The sequence below is a fragment of the Artibeus jamaicensis genome, unplaced genomic scaffold (genome assembly GCF_021234435.1).
Source record: "Artibeus jamaicensis isolate MK-2021 breed Jamaican fruit bat unplaced genomic scaffold, CSHL_Jam_final contig_1998, whole genome shotgun sequence".
Taxonomy (NCBI): Eukaryota; Metazoa; Chordata; class Mammalia; order Chiroptera; family Phyllostomidae; genus Artibeus; species Artibeus jamaicensis.
Window position 1 is genome coordinate 23,806,341 of NW_026521407.1, and position 16,991 is coordinate 23,823,331.

The 16,991-nt window shown below is 38.9% G+C and overlaps 1 protein-coding gene across 9 annotated transcripts in view; it reads right to left on the reverse strand.

Moving 5' to 3' along the window:
• RHOT1 (ras homolog family member T1) overlaps positions 1-16,991 on the reverse strand; it is a 64,130-nt gene that overhangs the window by 36,077 nt on the left and 11,062 nt on the right. For all 9 annotated transcript variants that reach the window (XM_053656089.1, XM_053656090.1, XM_037143330.2 and 6 more), the window contains 7 exons: positions 13,761-13,819; positions 11,703-11,784; positions 9,317-9,360; positions 9,057-9,110; positions 8,846-8,898; positions 1,828-1,936; positions 1,429-1,530 (listed from right to left, as the gene is read on the reverse strand). In XM_053656089.1, the coding sequence (XP_053512064.1) occupies positions 1,429-1,530; positions 1,828-1,936; positions 8,846-8,898; positions 9,057-9,110; positions 9,317-9,360; positions 11,703-11,784; positions 13,761-13,819 (503 nt within the window). The remainder of the gene's footprint in view (positions 1-1,428; positions 1,531-1,827; positions 1,937-8,845; positions 8,899-9,056; positions 9,111-9,316; positions 9,361-11,702; positions 11,785-13,760; positions 13,820-16,991) is intronic.

A 16,991-nucleotide genomic window follows, 5' to 3' on the forward strand; every position in this document is an offset into this window, starting at 1 on the left:
ACAGTATAAACTGCTCCTGAAAAAAACTGCATTTTTATTTCTTAAAAACTCAACAGCAAAAAGACAACTCAAGAAATAGGCAAAAGACTTAGAGAATTCTCCAAAGAAGATATACAACAGCCAATAACCACATCAGAAGCTGAACAACCTCATTAACCACCAGGGAAATACAAATGAAAACAACAGGAGATACTGCTCACACCTACTAGGAGACTATAATAAGTAAAAAGGGGGATGGAGGGGAATGAGTTATAGGTGTTGGCAAAGGTGTGGTGAAACTGGAACTTCATCTGATTTAGTGGTTCCACAAAAAGTTAAGCATAGAATTACCATGTGAGCCAGCAATTTCATTCCTAAATATATACTCAAAGGAACTGAAAACAGATGTTCAAACTTGTCTGTTAATCTTTATAGCAACTGCACTCACAATAGCCAAAAAGTGGAAATAATCCAAAAGTCCATCAGCAGACGAGTGGATGAACAGAACGTGGAACGTACCCACACAATAAAGTGTTGTTCAGTCACTGAAAGAAATGAAAGGCTGACACATGCTACAACATGGGTGCACCCTGAAAACATGATGTGAAAGAAGCCAAATACAAAGACCACACACTGTGTAATTAACTCTACGTGTATGAAAAGTCCATAAAACGCTAATCCATACAGACAGAAAGCAGGTAACTAGCTGCCAAGGGCTGGAGGGGCAGCTACTAGTGGGTACAGGGTTTCTTTTTGGCATGATGGAATGTTCTGGAATTAGATAATAGTGATGAAAACACAACTGGGTGAACAGACTAAAAACCACTGTACACTTTAAAAGGGTGAATTTATACCTGCACAACAATGAAAATAAATAAAAATTTTTTAAAGGGTGAATTTTATGGCATGTGAGTTATATGTTAATTTAAAAATTAATTAATTTGAAAAGTTCTATGGCAAGATACTTAAATTTTAGATACTTCATGAAGGCACTAGTGCGTTTCTTAGCTATAAAATAAAAGGGGGGGTATCGGGTTGTGTCACATGTTGGACCCACATCAAATAACTGCACATGTTTTTCCTTTGTGTGTGTTCCCAAGTTTGGGGGCTTTACAGCAGCAAAGCAAGCAGACCTCTAGCTAAGTCTTTGGACTTCTGGCTGTTATTATTGCTAATTCTTCTGTCTGCTTTAAGGCCATTTCATGAAACAGTATTTGAGCTGTAATACTTTTCTGAATATTTAATGTGAGCACCTGAAGAAAAGTACCTAGAAAATGTAGGTACACAATAAGCAGTGAATTTCACAATAAGCAATGAAATTCATAATAAGCAGTGAATTTCATAAGCTTACAACAATACTTAAGAGTTACCAAAAAAATCTACCACACTCGAGTCCCTACCGACACATTCCGTGCCCTGCTAACGCACACTGGTAGGTCAGGGGGTTACCTCTTTCTCCTCCGGGCAGTACAAGGGCCCTGTGGGATGAAGAACAGCTTTCTGTGCATAATAAAAGAGCTCTGATATGTTCTTCAGGTTTTTTGCTGAACACTAAAAAAAAAAAAAAGTTAAAAACTTTATAGTCTGAAAGCAATGATGAGAGCTAAAAACAATTTAAAACCATCAATATAAGGTAGTAAGATTCCTTGAACAATGCATTTTTCTTAGTGGACATCACAAGATGACTGTCCAGAGACCTCGGAGGCCAACTTCCGGTTCTCTGACTCGGTTCACACGACTTCCCCAACAGCAGAAAATGTATCCCTCCTAGTCTCCCACTCTCCTGTTCCAAACTTCAGCTCAGTGAGAATTCACCAACAGTAAACTTTAAAATCAAATAAGGCATACCTCCACACAGGTTTCTATTTCGGTGTACTGGTTCATAATAGGGAGGATGGTCTCCATGCTACTGTATTCCACTAGGTCTGATTTGTTCCCAACCAATATCAAAGGCAGCCTGAAATGAACAGGGTACATTGTAACAATAAGGAAGGCAAAAAACGTTAGATCTGTATTTTAATGTGCATCACAACCCATTTTAAGTAATAAGCCTTACTTAATCTCCCCAATATGAACCCTCTATTTTAGTCAGCTCAAGTCCCCTCCAGATAGCAGATTTAACAAATATTTACTGAGTACCTACTAGAAGTCAGGTACTGTTCTAGGCATAAGGACATAGGCAAAGTCCCATCCCTGTCTAGCAGTAAAAATCAGGAAATGGACAATAAGCAAATAAACAGGACAATTTTCAATTATGTAAGTGCTATGAAGAAAATAAATAGTGGGATACGGGACAGAGTAATGAGAAGGGGGACTACCCATATTTTGTCGTGTGTGATGCACTCCCATGTATAATGCGCACCCACGTTTTTGGCCCAAACCTTCGGGAAAAAAAATCTTTTAATTTTTTAATTCAATTTTTTAGTTACTTATATTTAGAAACAAAACCAATTATCATATTCCAATGTATTATTTTGCATATAGATGTAGTTATTGCTTTCCAGAGTTGTACTTTTAATTCATAAGCAAAAAATTAAAATATTTATATAGATATGGAATTAGTACTACCCATGTCTAATGTGCCTCCTTATTTTTCCCTAAAAAAATTTGGGCATAAAAGTGTGCATTATTCAGGGCAAAATATGGTAATTACGTGTGATAATCAGGGAAACATCTTTGACAAGGTGGCATTTGGGTCAACAAGTGAACAAGGAAATGAAATCTGCCATATGAAGAGCCAGAAAAGAGTGGGCTGGAAACAGCATGTACCAAGGGCCCAGAGCGAAAAACATCCTTAGTCCAAAGAACAACAACAAAAATTCCAGAGTGGCCGGAGACTCCCAAGCAAAAAAGATGTAGGGAAACGCTGAAGAGAGGAGCAAAAACCCAAACATGTAAAGACTTACAGATGTAGTAAGGAGTATAGGTTTCATTGTAAGCATAAAATGGGAAACTACTGGGGGAATGACATGATCACTGGACCTTTTAAAATGCGGTCATTTGTTATCTTTCAGTGAAATATTTATGGGATGATATAGTGTATTACAGCTGGAAGATTAGATACGGAGGTTGAGAGAAAGGCAAAAATAAAAAAATATATATATGTTCTTAGCTAGACAAAATGAGTAGATCCCCTGAGACAGAAAAGATGGAGAGGTTTTTTTTTGGGGGAGGGGTGGCAGGCAGGGAATGAAGGGGTTTTGTTTCTGACAGGCCTATCAGAAATCCAAATGGGGAAACCAAAGAGAACTAGCACAGTGGAGAACTGTTATTTGTGCCCCTGCAACAGATTTTGGAGTGAAAGCAAATCATCCTGTTGGAACTCCAGATTGCAATAGGAAAACTTACAAGTATTTATTTACCCTCTTAGTGTAGTTATTTTCACTAAAAAAAACCCTTACTTACTATACAACCCAAATATATATTCCAAACAGAGACAGAAGAGTTTCCAAAAATGTAGTAGTTTCCAATCAAAGGTGTGCTCAGAATAATTTAGGGAGCTTAAAAAAAACACACATGTCCAAACCCTACTCCAAACCTACCAATTCTAATACTCTAGGGGTAGGGCAAAGGCATCTATATTTTTTTAAGTACCTCAGGTGACAGTGATGAGCACCCCCAATTAAGAACCACTATGATAAGGGGAAAAGGGGATGGGGAATAAGAACTACAAACCTCCAGTTGCAAAATAAACGAAACACAGAGATGTGGTGTACAGCACTGGGATACAGTCAGTAACAGTGTAATACAGCCAGTAACAGTGTAATATGGCCAGTAACAGTGTAATACAGCCAGTAACAGTGTAATAACTTTGCACAGTGACAGATGGTTACTAGACTTAGTGTGGTGATCACAGCATGAGGTATATAAATTTTTATTTTATTATTGTTTTTTATATTCTCACCCAAGGCTATGTTTATTGATTTTACAGAGACAGAAAGGAAGAGAGAAACATCAAAGGGAGAGAAAAATATTGATGGGTTGCCTCTCATACCATGACCTGGCCAGGGATCGAACCCACAACCTTTTATTTAGTGTATGGGATGGTGCTCTAACCAACTGAGCCACCTGGCCAGGACCAGCATATACATTTTTTTAAAGATTTTATTCATTTATCTCTAGAGGGGAAGGGAAGGAGAAAGGGAGAGAAACATTAATGTATGGTTGCCTCTCGTGTGTCCCCGCTGGGAGCTGGCCCACAACCCAGGCATGTGCCCTGACTAGGAATCGAACTGCGATCTTTTAGTTTGCAGGCCCGCACTCAATCCACTGAGCCACACCAGCCAGGGCCCAGTATATAAATTTTTAATCACCATGTTGTATACTTAAAAACAAATATAATATTGTAGTCTAACTGTATGTCAATAAATAAAATTTTTAAACACTGTAACAATGGCCCAAGGAAGTTCCAAGAAGAATAAATGTGTAACAGATATTAACTGAAGGGCCCTGGCTGGGTAGTTCAGTTGGTTAGAGTGTTGTACAGATTCGCCAAGGTTGTGGGTTCTATCCCTGGTCAGGGCACACACAAGAATTAACCAATGAAATCATAAGTGGAACAACAAATCAATGTTTTTCTCTCTCTTTTCCTCCCTCTCTAAAATTAATAAATTAAAAAAAATGTTTTAATATAAACTTAAGGGAGGAAGATATTAAAAAGTGTAAGGGCCATATCATAAAGAAACAGACCACCTTGGGACAAGTCAACCAAGAAAAGTAACTATGTTGGTATGATTCATAGAGGGAAAAATACAGCCACACCTGAGGAAGCTCAATTAGATCTCCAAATGTTAAAGCCACTTTCATTTTTTAAAAGATTTTATTTATTTATTTATTTCTAGAGAGAGGGAAAGATAGGAAGAAAGGGAGAAAAACATCAGTGTGTGGTTGCCTCTACACGCCCCCAGCTGGAGACCTGGCCCACAACCCAGGCATGTGCCCTGCCTGAGAATCGAACTGGCAACCCTTTGGTTCACAGGCCAGCACTCAATCCACTGAGCCATACCAGACACAGCTAAAAGCCACTTTCAGATGATATTAAAAGGACCAGGAATCTAACCACAGCATTTTCGGAAGCTGTCATAGTAAAGCCAAATTTTAAAAATCCAATGGTCCAACCAAGTCCTTGATAGACCCTGGCTAACCTGCCTTCTCTGAAGAGTCCCTCCTGGACACAGCTTTAATAATTAGCAAGATGAGCAGGTGTCAGAGCAGGCAGGTGGATGCTCTAACACACCCTTCTGTGATGACAGAAACATTCTTCATGTGTACTGTCCATTACTACAATCAACTGAAATGCAACTAAATGTATTCAAGAAACGGAACTTTTAGAGGACTTCCGCCAAGATGGAGGCGTAGGTGGAGACACTGTGCCTTCTCGCACAACCAAGTTTAAAAACAAGAAAGTTTTAGCAACAAAAACCATGGCCAAACTACAGAAAATTAAACTATATGAAAGTCCGACAACAACAAGAAGCCATTCAGCCAGACCGGCAAGAGGGGTGGAGCCAGCAGCGGAGCAGGTCAGGCAAAAAAGATCCCCCGACCCAGGTGCACGCAGGCAGCTGAGGGCGAATCCCAGGTGTGGGGTTGCAACAGGCAGACCCAGTGAAGGAGCAAGGCGGCAGGCTGACCATGGTCACACGTTCGCATGAGCAGATAAACCAGCAAAGGAGTGAGCAGTGAGACAGACCGAACAGGCCCCAGTGGCGGGAAGCAGCAGAGGGGACTGCTATTGCTCCCTCTCTGACCCCGCCCCCACAAACAGTGTCACAAACCAGCGACCTGGGTGGCCCCACCCGGTGAACACCTAAGGCTCTGCTCCTCATAGGTAACAGGCTCAAACAGACCAAAACATGGCTCAAGAAGAACTCAAACCCCTGGAGCCAATAACTCTAAGTGATCAAGAAATTGCCAACCTATCAGACGCACAACTCAAAACACTGGTGATCAGGATGCTCACAGAACTCGTTGATTTTAGCCACAAATTAGAGGAACAAATGAAGGCTAAACTAAGTGAAATGAAGGGAAATGCACAGGAAACCAATAGTGATGGAAAGGAAACTGGGACTCAAATCAAGGGAGTGGACCAGAAGGAAGAACAAAATGACCAAACAGAAAAATATGAAGAAACAAGATTTCGAAAAAATGAGGAGAGCCTTAGGAACCTCCAGGACATCTTTAAACGCTCCAACATCCGAATTATAGGGGTACCAGAAGGCAAAGAGGAACATCCACGAGTGGAAAACTTATTTGAACAAATAATAAAGGAGAACCTCCCCAATCTGGCAAAGGAAATGACTTCCAGGAAATCCAGGAAGCTCAGAGAGTCCCAAAGAAGTTGGACCCAGGGAGGAACACACCAAGGCACATCAGAATTACATTAGCTAAGATTAAAATGAAGGAGAGAATCCTAGAAGCAGCAAGAGATAAGGGGACAGTCACCTACAAAGGAGTTCCCATCAGACTGCCAGCAGATTTCTCAAAAGAGACCTTACAGGCAAGAAGGGGCTGGAAAGAGGTATTCCAAGTCATGAAATCCAAAGACCTACAACCAAGATTGCTCTATCCAGCAAAGCTCTCATTTAGAATGGAAGGACAGATAAAGTGCTTCTCAGATAAGATCAAATTCAAGGAGTTCACATCACCAAGCCCCCATTATATGAAATGTTAAAGGGACTTACCTAAGAAAAAGAGGATAAAAAAGATGAACAGTGAAAGGACAGCAAACTCACAGTTATTAACAACCACACCTAAAACAAAAGCAAACTAAGAAGACAGCTAGATCAGGTGCAGAAACATAGAAATGAAGATCACATGGAGGGTTAGCAACAGGGGAGTGGGAGGAGGAGAAGAGGGGAGAAGGTACAGAAAATAAGTAGCATAGATGGTAGGTAGAAAATAGATAGGGGGAGGGCAAGAATAGTATGGGAAATATAGAATCTAAAGAACTTGAGACACGTGGTCATAAACTAAAGGGGGGGAATGGTGGGTGAGGGGTGTATAGGGTGGAGGCGAATGAAGGGGGGGAATACAACTGTAATGGCATAATCAATAAAATATATAAAAAAAAAAAAAAAAGAAAACTGGCCCTGGCTGGCATAGCTCAGTGGATTGAACACAGGCCTGCGAACCACACAATCGAGGTTCGATTCCCAGTCAGGGCACATGCCTGGGTTGTAGGCCAGTTCCCGGCAGGGGACTCACAAGAGGCAACCACACATTGATGTTTCTCTCCTTCTCTCCCACCCTTCCTCTCTAAAGATAAATAAATAATAAAAATCTTTTAAAAAAATCATGGTTTAAAAAAAAGAATAAAAAAAAAAGAAACTGAATTTTTAGTTTTATTTCATTTCACTTAATTTTAACTTGCCACAACTGATTAGAGGCTATTGCACTGGACAGGGTGGCTCTAGAGGGCCATACTGTTCGTTTCTCCTTGACAGTACGTCACTGTGAAGTTTAAAACCAAAGAGGAGCCACTGGAGCTGCAAGGCACAGCATAAGCGATGCCATCTCAGTCCAAGGTCTCCTTATGCAGACTGGGAAACAAGGGTCAGTGACCGTGGTCATCTATCTAGAACCAGATCTTTAGTTTTCAAGGCACAAAAATGCCCAACTAAAAAAACAAATCTAAAGAACCAAGTAAGGGGTGGGGGTGGGGTATAAAGGGACTAAATGGTCATGGAAAAAATATATAATAAAAATTAAATTTAGCCCTGGCTGGTGTAGCTCAGTGGATTGAGTGCAGGCCTGCAACCCAGACAACAGCGGTTCGATTCCCAGTCAGGGCACATGCCTGGGTTGCAGGACAGTTCCCAGCAGGGGACACACGAAAGGCAACCATACATTGATGTTTCCCTCTCTCCTTCCCTTCCCCTCCAAAGATAAATAAATAAAATCTTTAAAAAAAAAACAAAACACTTCTTAAAATAAAATTCAATTAAAAAAAGTAAAATAAAATAATAAAAATTAAAAAACAAGTAAAGGACCAGATGTGTATAATACATAGATATTAGTTGCTTTCCTAACATTTAAAAAGACTCAAATGCTTCATAAATAACATGTTCAATTATACAATGCTACAAGAAAAATGTTTTGTTTCCATTTTGACTTAAAATTCAAAGATATATACCTACAACTACCATCCTACGCAGAAAAATACAGAATGTACGTTTTCTTGCTTTTTCTGTAACCTACATGTCTTCCAAAGAATTTCAAAGAAATCTCCCTGTATAAATTCCTAACTGAAGATCCCTAGAGTTTTTTAGAGAACTTATAAAGCACTTACACATCATTATTTCATTGCGTTCTTAAAGTAACCACAAGAGGTATTACCCTCATCTGTGCTTACAGGTGAGGAAATGGGCTCAGTGAAATCAGTCTTAGAGCTCACAAGCAGCCAAATCGGATTTCCAAGGTCTTTCAATTTCCTCCGAGTCCGGTGCTCATACACATACCACACTATGAGCAACCAGTGACAAGGGAGAAGGCCATTCCTCAGCAAAGGGGCGTCTCAAGAGAGAGGGTGTGTACTTTTCAAGCAGCAGTTTGAGAAAGAAAAATGTAAGATTATCAAAATATTTCATGTCTGAAATGGAGAATCACTATAGTATCAGAGCCCTATTCTGTGCTTTGCTCTCAAGTATCTGTGCTGCCTCAAATAATTCCTCCCCACAAAAAGGAGTCTGTGCGTGTGTGTGTGTGTGCAAACAGGGACACAGACCTATAGATGAAGCAAATGCAGCAAAATGGTAACAACTGGTGGATTTAAGTGAAGGGTTTACAGGTATTCATCGTACTACTTCTTGCAACTCTTTTGTAAGTTTGATATTTTTCAATATACAAAATTTGAGAGAAAAAATACCTGCTGTCTTTGTCTGTTCTTTCATTTATGAGAGGAATCCATCGACTGGTTACCTAAAATGAAAATTAACAAGAGCTAAGCCATATGAGGATCTTCTTTGGAAAGGACCTGTCCTCTAGACCCCTAAAATTCTAAGTTGAGGATCGATTCTGAAAGTGCCCCCACTGAAATTTAACTAATAAGGATAGTGAAAAAAGCCACATGTTCATACCTTATCAATAGAATGCTTGTTGTTAACAGCATAAACTATGCAGATGACATTAGCCTGCAACAAAAATGAACAAATTAGTAGCATTTTTATAATAATAAACACTTAGCATGTCTCTAAAAACAAAAAGTTCATAAGGACTTACAGCAAAAATACATTCTCAAAGTCAGCAATAACAACAAAATAAGTGAGAGAATGCAAAAAGCAGACTTATACTCATCACTGTTTTCCCACAAAAACCATACAACTATTTTTTAACTCACCTGTGATATTTCTTGATGAAGTTGTTCATCACTCTGTTCTGCTTCTACAAATGACAAAGTAAAAAAGCTTAATATATTCTACATGTCCACAAAAAACTAATGGCCACTCTAAAATGCACGCCAACGCCCATCTAACATCCCTCAAACATCCCGCATTCCTCGTGTTCTGGTAAAGTGCCAGACTTGGCGGCAAAGATGAGGGCCAGTCAGGAGGTGGGGGGCAGGAGAGATTGATAAGGAAGCAGCTGGCACTGACAGACAGGTTTGCAAGATGACTCAGACGGAGAAGAGCAGAGGGCATTGTGTTATAAATCTAGGCCAGTATCTGACCAGAGTTGAGAAGGGTCGGGCAGAAGAGATTAGAAACCCAAGCTAGAAAACTGGGTGCCAAGAAGTCAGAGGCCCAGACAAAGAGTCTATCCACACACAAGGTTAAAGGGCCACATGAGAATCTGGGCAGTACAAGCTTGAGACCCAGATAGCAGATATGAGTGATATTACCCCGGTCCCAGAAGCAAAACTAGAGCATGAGGATGAGGAGTCAAGAATTCCCTCTGTAGAGAGAATCTCTGACCAGGACGGGTCTCAGTGAGGGGATACGCCCACAACCCCAAAGTGCACGAGATATGCATGACATACGTAAGACGAAGCAGCACACAAATAAAGAGCAAGGCCATTACTGATACATTAATTCAGCTCATCTTACATTACATGTCTCCCCCCAGTGTTCCTGTTATTTGAGTTACACAAACTAATATCATAAATGATTTCAACTGTACTTCATATTATGTTAAATAACTGGTCATTTTTATATCTCTTCATACGCTGAATAATCAGTGGGTTAAGGCTCCAATTCTAACACTGAAGTGAATCTAATTACATGGCCACACATATTAAAAGAAGAATAATTCTACAAATAAAGCTAGAGATGAAAGTATAACAGAACGCATCCAACCCCCTCAGATTCCAACGTAGGGCTCTCCAACAGAAATGTAATGCAAGCAGATACGGAATTTTTGATTTTCCAGTACTCACCTTAAGAAAAGTAAAAAGGAACAGGTAAAACTACTTTTATCTAACCCAAAATATTAAAATTCCAATATATTCTCAGAAAAATTATTAATGAGCTACTTTACATTTATGTTTCATGCTAAAGTCTTCTAAATTCACGTGCAGTTTACACTTACAGCACACTCCGATTCAGGACTCGTCGCACTTTGCTCAAAGTGTCACACTTTCTGGACTACACTGTACTAATATTTCTGTTTTAGGCTACATGGAATACTAGTTGAGCAAAACAAAGTATTACCAACGTAGTTAGACCCATTTTAAAAAACAGCTTTAGGTTCATAGCAAAATTGAGTGGAGGGTACAAAAATTTCCCATGTACCTCCTCCCTCCACATAGCTTCCCCCATTATCAAAATCACCCATCGGAGTGGTACATGTTACAATTGACCCTTTAAGAGAAAACAGTCCCAGGCAGCAGTAAAGGGTAAAAGGGAACAAATACATGGTGATGGAAGATGGTCTGAGTTTGAGTGGTGGGCACACAATGCAATATACAGACTGCGTACCATAGAGATGTGCACTTGAAACCTCTATGATCTCATTAACCAATGTCGCCCCAATAAATTTAATTTAAAAATAATCAATTCCCAGTCAGGGTACATGCCTGGGTTGCAGGCCAGTTCCCCGCAGGCCAGTTCCCAGCAGGGGACGCATGAAAGGCAACCATACACTGATGTTTCTCTCCCTCTCTCTTTCCCTTCCCCTCTAAAGATAAATAAAATTTGTTTAAAAAATAAATAAATAAATAAATAAAATAAAAAGTCCCAGCACAAATAAATTAATTTAATAATTAAAAAGCAAGTAGTAGTGTATATAAAAAATTTAAGTTTATTAAAAGCAATACAGATGTGCTTCTATTATCATACACTGTAGTAAGAAAATTTACAACTGTTTCAACTATTATTTTACTTGAGACACAGGCTGAAAAGTAAGGAACAAAGTTAGAATTCAGCAAGTCTTAAATTCGGAACTCCTTCCACACCACCAGAGCATGCCTGATAACAAAGCCTGCCAATTCAAGGAGGGTAGGGATGTACCTACTTCTTGTCATTTACCATTCCTCCTTCCTTCTCACTATTGCTGAACCCGACTTAGTAGATTCGGGACAGAACTGAAAGATGGAGCCTTTAGGAGGGCCTGGGTGGAGTTAGCAAGAAGATATAAATGAGACAAGAACAGCAAATGAGCATTTACTGCTGGAGAAAAAGGACCACCCCTCTTTAACATTTTCTAAAGCTTAGTAAATACCTCTTGGAGGATGATCAAATGATCCCTATAGCTACACACCTCCAGTAGGTCAATAGGCTGTTCATTACCTGAGTAATCTACAATGTGTGTTGGGACTCTCTCAGGGGTGACATCAGCTGGAATGGTGATTTCTTCTGCCCGGGGAGGAACCTTCATTTGAAAACAAATACAGAAAAGAAAAACCTTTGGATATTATCAATCAAACCCGTTCATAGATCATACAAATTTATCTATATATAAGCTCCTTTCATCCATATCTATTATTACAGGTATGAGTTGTACTTTTAAATGCTTATTTTTGTTAAAAATGCTTTATTTTGTGCTTTATCACAGATGCAAATATATATTAATGCTGTATGATAAACCATTAAAAAAATACACATCTCTATCTGTGTGGGCACAGCATATACAAGGATACTTCAGATCTGATGCAGCCTGAAATAGTCTAAATTTGGCATTTTAAACATTAGGTTTTTAGCCCTGGCTGGTGTGGCTCAGTGAATTGACTGCCAGCCTGCAAACCAGAGGGTCACCAGTTCCATTCCCAATCAGGGCACATGCCTGGGTTGTAGGCCAGGTCCCCAGTAGGGGTGCATGAGAAGCAACCACATATTGATGTTTCCCTTCCTTTCTCCCTCCCTTCCGCTCTTCTCGCTAAAAAGGAATAAAATATTTTTAAAAAAAACATTAGAGTTTAAAAAAATATGTTGTTTTCATTCTATTTTGTTGAAGGCTTAAGATACTCTACAAATGAGAAACTATATTAATCCAAAATAATCCTCAAATAAACAAATTATCACCCTAGCTGGTATTGAGCTGGTATCACCTTAGTGGATTGAGCACAGGCCTGTGAACCAAAGCATCAGCAGTTTGATACCCAGCCAGGGCACATGCCTGGGTTGCAGGCCAGATTCCCAGTAGGGGGATGTGAAAGGCAACCACACATCGATGTTTCTCTCCCTCTTTCTCATTCCTTCCCCTCTCTCTAGTAAATAAAATCTTAAAAAAAAGTAATCAAAATTCATTTCTTGTAGCATATAACTAACTGATTGGCTATATAAGTTTTATTCTTAATGATTACACCGTTTGGAAAGACTAGATGATTTTACTCACGTAAAAATCCCTTATTCATACCCAAGAGGACTTTTCTAAAACAGTAATTCTAAACTAAGTTAAACCATCATAGAAAACTTTCAGGTATTACATCCTGAGCGACTGTCATTATATGGCCACTGTTGAAAATACTATCACATCATATTTGTCTGAATACTAAAATTATACAGATATTCCTACCTAAACAAGTTTTTAAAAAGGGTAAAAATAAACTCTGGCACTAATAATACCTGCTATGTGAAGAAAGAAAATTTAAAAAAATGAATTTTCATTTCATTTGCCTTGGTCCTATTCCCCACATTAATATCCTGACTACCTAAGGCCATAAGCTGCGATCCCTCATAATGGAACTTGCCAGTAATATAATAAAGCCACTTCACCTTCGGTGGCACTCCCATTAGTAATCTTATCTCATTTGAGACCCACCATAATCCTCCGAGGTAGGCAAATATAGAATGAATTCGTTTCTCCACTTGTAGAATGATGAAAGTAGATAATAATAAAGGTTTTCAAATGTGTGTCGAAATCCTAGTGGTTTCCTCAAAGATTAGGGGCTGTCGGGTGAAAGGCAGGTGGGGATCCAGACCTTCCACCCTAACCTTAACTAAAGGAATACTCATCTGTTTTATTCTGGGCTTATGAGTAACATTTTATTTTTAAGAAACAATTTACCCAGAACAACAACAACAAAAGGATTATACAGATTAGATCATCTCTAATATCCCTCTGAGCTCCCACTTCACAGATGAGACAAATAGGGCACAGAGCTGACACATATCCTAGCCAAGGTCAAAAGTAGGAAATGCAAAGGACGAAGGTGAACTCAGAGCTAGTGTGGTTCTTTCTCCTATACTGCATTTCAGAGATGTCTTGTGTGAAACATTATAAGCCTTTTCAAAGTCACGACTGTTAGAAATGAAATACATGCAAAAAAGACAGAATTTGTTTCATTTTAGCTCAATTTTGATAAATTTAAAACATTTTAAAAATAGGAAAGAAATAAAAATGTTTACCTCTTCTGGGAATTCTTCACTGACCAGAGACATAATCAGTGATGTTTTCCCAACTCTAGCTGTGAAAATAAAAATTACTATTTTAATAAAGCGTTCAGGTTCCACATAAGCTCAAATTCAGCAACCACATAGAAAGTCTGTTGTTAGCTAAAATCAGAGCCATCAAAATTACCAAGTTTTAGTATAATAAAGTATACCTTTTTCTGCTTAGAAAAATTACACATACTCATTGTTTAAAAAAGAATCACCAAAATTTATGATCTAAAGTAAAGTTCTTCTATAATTCCCCCCATTAATGGTTTAATATAGACAGTCTCCTGGATTTTGCCTACACTTAAATGAACATATTATAATGATGCCACACTGGAATCACAGAATCCATACTATTTGGCAATCCTCCTTCGTCACTTAATTATGCACCTGGGCAATGTTACATGTCACCTTATACAATCTCTGGGCTGGGAGTAGTTATCATTTAATGGGTACAGAGTTTTTGTTGAGGATGATAAAAAAGTTTTAAATCTAGAAAGTGGTGATGGTTACATAAAATTGTAAATGTATTTAATGTCCCTGAACTGTACACTTACAAATGGTTAAAATGTCAAATATTATGGTTTCTATATTTTATCACAATTTTTAAAAACAGCAATATGCCCTGGCTGGTGTACCTCAGTGGATTGGGTGCGGGCCTGCGAACCACACAATTGCGGTTCAATTCCCAGCAGGAGACTCACAAGAGGCAACCATACATTGATATTTCTCTCCTTCTTTCCTTCCCTTCCTCTCTAAATAAATGAAAAAATCTTAAAAAAAAACCCAACAATAATAAATCCATTTTATATTAACATTTAAAAAGCTTCCTACATTATTTTTGATAGTTGTGTAAGAATCCCTTGTATCCTGTGTTATAATATCATCCAACAACGCACACTGTTAAGTGTTTACTTTTATAAACAATGCTACAATGAGTATTTCCAGAGGATAAATTTCTAGAAACGGAACTCAAGTTGGTATGCATAATCTTTTGTTTTAACAGATATTATTAAATTACCTCCAGAAAAGAATAAACCAACTTACATCCTTACCAACAGAAGGTCAGAGTGTCTACTGTACAGTCTTACCTCCCTGTTTTTTACGGTATCACATCAAAAGCGTTAGTAAGAGCAAAGACACTTTCCTGTTACATTTTATAACCTATCATTTTTTATGCACAAGCTAAAAATCTTAATTTTTATTCTGAAATGTGATTTCCATTCCCACCACTTTCTGATCATACAATTACTACCACAGACATCCAACTGTTTATCAAGTAAATCCTTTCGTTATTCTAGAGGAAAACAGTCCACCTGCCTATTAATCTCTGCCGTAATAGCAAATCACCGTTTCCAAAAGCAAAGTCTAAACATAAAAGAACTAGAAGATTTTAAAGTTAAGAAAAGTCACACTCTTTTTTTTAATGACTAAAATAACGGGTGAACTAAAAAACACAAGTCGCCAGAAAAACAACAAACAGCTACAAAGGAGTGCACTGGTCCAAAGTTAAAGGGCCTGCCGTGAACAAATGAGTGCCGCTAGTGGAGGGGCAGATTAGACAGTTTAACAGATGCCTTCGAGCTCTGGTTTCCATGGTTTTTTTCAACCGACTTGTGTGAGAACGCTTGGGCTCCTTCACGTGGCTGAAAAGAAACACTGTCACTGAGTTCGGACCATGCCAGTGAGTCCAGAGGCCATCATCACAGAACCGCTAGAACCTCATCATCGATGTCAGCTTACCCAGCTCCCGCTAAATGTGTTCAGATGAAGACCTTGGGGCCAGAGACAGTGATTTCCTCAATATCTCACTAAAAGGTGAGCTGCACAGCTAAGAGAATAACCTATCTCCTGATGGCTAAGCCAGTGTTCCCTTTCTCCTTCTCATGCCAGACTTTAAACAATATTAACACAAGTTAAAAAATACAGGAAAGGAATGGGGACCTTTAAAGTCAGCGTGCATTGCATACACAAATACTATTATACATAAATTTAAGCTGCAGATATGATGACCCTTTACCCCTTAGTATGCATTTCCTAAAACCAAGATCACTCTCCTACATAACCACAGTGCATTGTCAAGATCAGGAAATTAACAGCAATACAACAGTATTACCTAATCGACAGACTTGATCACAACTCACTCCTGTCCCACTATTATCTTTGGTAGGAAAGAAAAATCAGGGTGTTTTTTCCTGCCCAGGATCAAATATTACACTCTGTTGCCATGTCTCTCTAGTCTCCTTTAATCTGGAAGAGTTCTCAGTCTTTTTTTACCTTTCATGACCTCAATATTTTTAAAAACTACAAGTCATTTAGTTTGTAGAATATCCCTCAGATGGGTTTGTCAGGTGCCATCTCATGATTAAGTTCAGGTTTTGCATTTTTGGCAAGAGCACCACAAGAGTGATATTGCACCCTTCTCAGTGCATCACAGCAGAGAGATGATGCCAATTTTTTCCCATTACTGGTGATGTCGGCTGTCTTCACTTGGAGGAGGTGGTGCTTGCCCAGGTTCCTCCACTATAAAGTTACAATTTTTCCTTTTGTAATTAATAAGTATCTTATGAGGGGATACTTTGGGAGATACTATGTAAATACCCTGTTTCTCATCAAACTTTTGCCCACTGGCTTTAGCAGCCATTCATGACTTTCCTAAAATTGTCTATTTCTATCAAACCTTCTACATTTCTTTGCTTTCCACCATAGGAAAAGACTTCCCTTCTGATTCATATTAGCATAGTCTCATGGATTATTCTATTGTTTATAATCTGTTACTGTTATTATTTGGAGGCTCAAATTGTTCTAATTTTTTAAAAAGATTTTCTTTATGTACTTTTAGAGAGAGGGGAAGGGAGGGAGAAAAAGAGGAAAACGTCAGTGTGTGAGAGACACGTGGATTGGTTGACTCTCGCATGCTCCCAACTGGGCACCTGGCCTGCAACCCAGGCATGTGCCCTGACCAGGAATCAAACCAGTGACCCTTTGGTTCGCAGGCTGGCGCTCAATCCACTGAGCCACACCAGCCAGGTCCCAGTTTCCAATTCCCTACCCTGTTCTCCAACCTCTCTTCTCATTAATCTACCAACAATACAAATGCCAACCCATGTTTCTTTTCATTTTCTAACTCACCTGATCAAAAGCTTTCCTTGATTCTCAATTACCTACCACATCAAGGTGAAACTATTCTACTGGCCTTTG